The sequence below is a fragment of the Propithecus coquereli genome, unplaced genomic scaffold (genome assembly GCF_000956105.1).
Source record: "Propithecus coquereli isolate 6110/MARCELLA unplaced genomic scaffold, Pcoq_1.0 Scaffold294, whole genome shotgun sequence".
Taxonomy (NCBI): domain Eukaryota; kingdom Metazoa; phylum Chordata; class Mammalia; order Primates; family Indriidae; genus Propithecus; species Propithecus coquereli.
Genome location: NW_012148552.1, coordinates 3862719 through 3866505, shown reverse-complemented (window position 1 = coordinate 3866505; position 3787 = coordinate 3862719). Strand labels below are relative to the sequence as shown.

At 52.2% G+C, this 3787-nt stretch overlaps 1 protein-coding gene across 1 annotated transcript in view; it reads right to left on the bottom strand.

The window, feature by feature from the left end:
• Window positions 1-3787, bottom strand: part of TTLL8 (tubulin tyrosine ligase-like family member 8) — a 55475-nt gene that overhangs the window by 9427 nt on the left and 42261 nt on the right. Inside the window, exon 13 of the mRNA XM_012648741.1 lies at window positions 1077-1196. Coding sequence (XP_012504195.1) covers window positions 1077-1196 — 120 coding nt within the window. The remainder of the gene's footprint in view (window positions 1-1076; window positions 1197-3787) is intronic.

Sequence of the window (3787 nt, the reverse complement as noted above, 5' to 3'; positions counted from 1 at the left end):
TTGAGTGATCCACCCGCCTCGGCCTCCCGGAGTGCTAGGATTACAGGCGTGAGCCACCGCGCCTGGCCTGATCCTAAAATTTATATGCAAATTCAAAAGACATAGAATAGCCAACACAATTTTGAAGAAGAAACAAAATTTTTCTTCAAGACAAAGAACTTACGCTATCACATTTCAAAACTATGATGATTGAGACAGCCTGGTATTGACATCAGTGTGTGGTTTTTTTTTTTTTTTTTAGACAGAGTCTCACTGTGTTGCCCAGGCTACAGTGCCGTGGCATCAGCCTAGCTCACAGCAACCTCAAACTCCTGACCTCGAGCGATCCTCCCGCCTCGGCCTCCCAGAGTGATAGGATTACAGGCGTGAGCCACGCGCCCGGCCAAGGACAAGCATTTCTTGAAAGCAACAAAAAGCTGGCAAAATAGTCAGGAACCATCCAGTCCAAGCCAGGGGAAGATGGGCCCCTGGGAGATGGAGCCCCAAAAAGACCAGCGCCCGGAAGCCCCTCACTCTGAGGCTTTGCCAGCCAGGCCCACCTGCAGCTCGGGGCCCCAAGGCCTCATGGCCAGTGGGAACAGGAGACCGTCCCCAAGAGGGGTAGGAGGCCCCCCAGTAAAGCAGCAACTCCCAAGGGTACACGCTCCGTGCAAGGGGGAACCAGAACACACCTTCCCCACCTGCCCCGCCCCGGGGGGCGTTTGAGGAAATTGCCCACAGGCCTTGAGGGGCGGGGCAGGGCAGAGCCCAGGGCACTGGGCTGCGGGTTTAGGGTGGGGCCTGAGGCGTCCACCTGGGCCTGGCAGAGGGAAAGGCCACGCTCTGAAGGGAGGCAGCTGGCTGCAGAAGGAAATCAAAGAATCCGCATGGTCAGTTTTCAAAGAAAACGAGCAGCTCACAGTAAGACAAGAGCGAGTGGCTCCGGCGCAGGCACGAAAACGCGGACGGTCGGAATTACCCGGCAGCAGCGATGGTATAAACTCGCTGTGGGATTTCAGACGCCGTTTAGAAATTATAGGCACGGGAAAGAACTGTGAAGATGACCAAGTAATTGTATCAGAAACTGGAACGCCCACGAATGCAGGCCACAGCGACCGGAACCACGACGTCTGTGGATGGCGAGCGTTCCGGAGTGAGCCGCAGACAGGCGAGGAGGCGGTTCCGGAACGCGGCGCAGGGAACCAAGTCAGGCTGATCTGAGGGAGGCGCAGAGCTACGAGGAGAGAGCCGGGGGTCAGCAACGTTCGGCCTGAACTGCCAGGACAGGGGACAGAACGGGGCGGGGTGATGTTTAAAGAGATAGCGGCTGACAGACCCCAAAACCAATGAATGGTGCCTACGCCCAGGTCAGAGAAGTCCAAAGAACTCCCAGTTAAATCAATCAAATTAAAATGGCACACCCAAACGTACCGTACGTGCTAAAATGGCGCTGAAGGCAGCGGGTGAGACAGACGCTCGCCTGGGAGAGGAGGAAGGGAACCTTCGACGCGCAGAAGGAAGTGGCTCCAGCCCGGACTCCTCCCGCAGAGACGCTCTGTCACCCACGAGTGCGGAACAGACATTCGCAGACGGAAAGCCCATCTGAGAGGGCCACCGCCCGTCCTCCCTCTGGGACGCCGCTGCGAGCAGAACAAACGTGATTCCGCGCTGGGCCCGAGACTCGTGAGGAGACGGGGCGGAGAGGAGCGTGTGGGGTCAGTGTGGAAAACCGCGCGCGAGCAGCGGGAACAGCGTCTGGCAGGGTCTTAAATAACGTTGTTAAACCGTCTGACAACAGCAGCGGCGAGTCAGGCGTGGGGACTCCAGTTTTCCGAGCCTCAGGTCGTATTTTCTGGGTGGGTGTGCGTGTGATCCGCCTTACGTTAGACTTGGATGAGTCAAGCGTGCAAGTGGGCATTCCGGGGCAGACACTGAAAGATCAGAAACAGTAATCTCCAAACCAGAAGAAGGAAAAACTGAAACGAGAGAAAAATAATCCCTCAAAAGTAAGGCAAGAACAGAGAGAAAAAGGAACACAGAATGGATGAGGCCAACAGAAGTCAGATGAAGTCGGACGGTGGATTCTGTGGCTGATGGGCTCCAAGACACCCCTGTGACCCCCCTCCTGGCACTCACGCACTTGTGCACGCACCCCCGCCTTGTGTCGGGGTCGGGGTGCGTGACATCTCCGGGGAGGCTACAAAGGCGTGAGACTCCAGTGGCCTCTCTCAAACCCCTCACTCCGGGGGAAGCCAGCGCCGCGCTGAGAGGACACCCGGGCCGCCCTGTGCGGGGCCCACCCTCGGCCGTGTGAGGGCGCTTCCTGGGAGCGGGTCCCCTGCCCGCAGGCGCACCCTCAGGCGAGGCAGCCCAGGACACCGTGACTGGCCCTCAGGAGCACCCTTGAGGCAGCGCCGCTCAGGTGAGCCGCTCTGGGACTCCCGACCCGCAGAAACCGTGTGGGACGATAAATGTGTGTTGTTTTGAGCCACTCTGTTTGGGAGGGATTTGTTACGCAGCAACAGACTCATATAGAATCCACGTATGTGTAAAATCACATTAAACGTAAATGTCAAATACACTGGTTAAAAGACCCTTGTCAGTTTGGAGTTTTATCCGGAAAAATATCTAAAACATAGGATGAGAGAACAACGAAAGAAAAAACATAACAGGCAAATTCTAATAACGTTAGTAACAGACGCCAAAAAATCTAAAGCAGAATTGACAGAATTACAAAAAAACTCTGATGCATCCGCAAAGATTCTTTCACACTTTGCTTAGTAACTGATAGAACAAGCAGACAAAAAAAACCAATATAAAAAAATGAAAGATTTCAACAACACGATAAACAAATCTGACCCAACTTATGCTCAAAGATTTCAGAGTCTCACATTATTTACATTGAGAAACATTTACAAAAATTGAGCGCATAAAGCAACTCACAGCAGATTTCTGAGTATTGAAGTAATGAACAATGGTCTCTGACCAACATACTATTAAGCTAACGGGAAAAAAGCTAACTATAAAACCTGCTGCTAATGCGCTTATAGGAAACCAATTTCTAAATATTTGAGGGATCAAAGAACGAACTGTAATGAAAATTAGAAAATATTGAACTGAATACTACCAAAAATGCTACATTTCAAAAGTTTTCAGATTCCATTAAAGTAGAAAAGAAAGGGTCTCTGGTAAGACCGACCAGAGGGGCCGGGCAGGAAGGCCCAGGACCCAGCATGAGAGGCAAAGACGGGGACGTCAGCGCTGCGGAGGCCGAGAGGCTTAAGAAGGGACGTGGGGCTGACTTCACGCTCACGACTGATCGGTGCCACTCAGCACTCCAGCGGAACAACGACGCCCCCACACGACTGCCAGCAGGTGCAGGGAGACGCCTGACGGGTTCAACGCCAGTCACGCCTAAAAACAGCACCTCCAAAATAGCTCTTAGCAAATTAGGATAGAAGGGAACTTCCTCCAGCGATACCGTGTGTTTGTGACACACCTACAGCCAACACCGCAGCTAAGGGACCCCCGCCCACTCACACTGGAGGTCCTGGCAGGTGCAATGCAGCAAGAATCAGACAGAAAACGCATCAAGACCATAAAGGAAGCAGTAAAATGGAACATATTTGCAGGTGATGTGATTACGTAGAAAATACAAAGGCACCTACGAACTACTGGTACCAAGAAATGACTTTGCCTACACTTTGGGATACAGTGTCAATATACAAAAACAATGGCATTGTCTACATTTGAGCAATGAACAATTGGAAAATAAAATTTCAAATACCATTTATACAAGTATGAACAT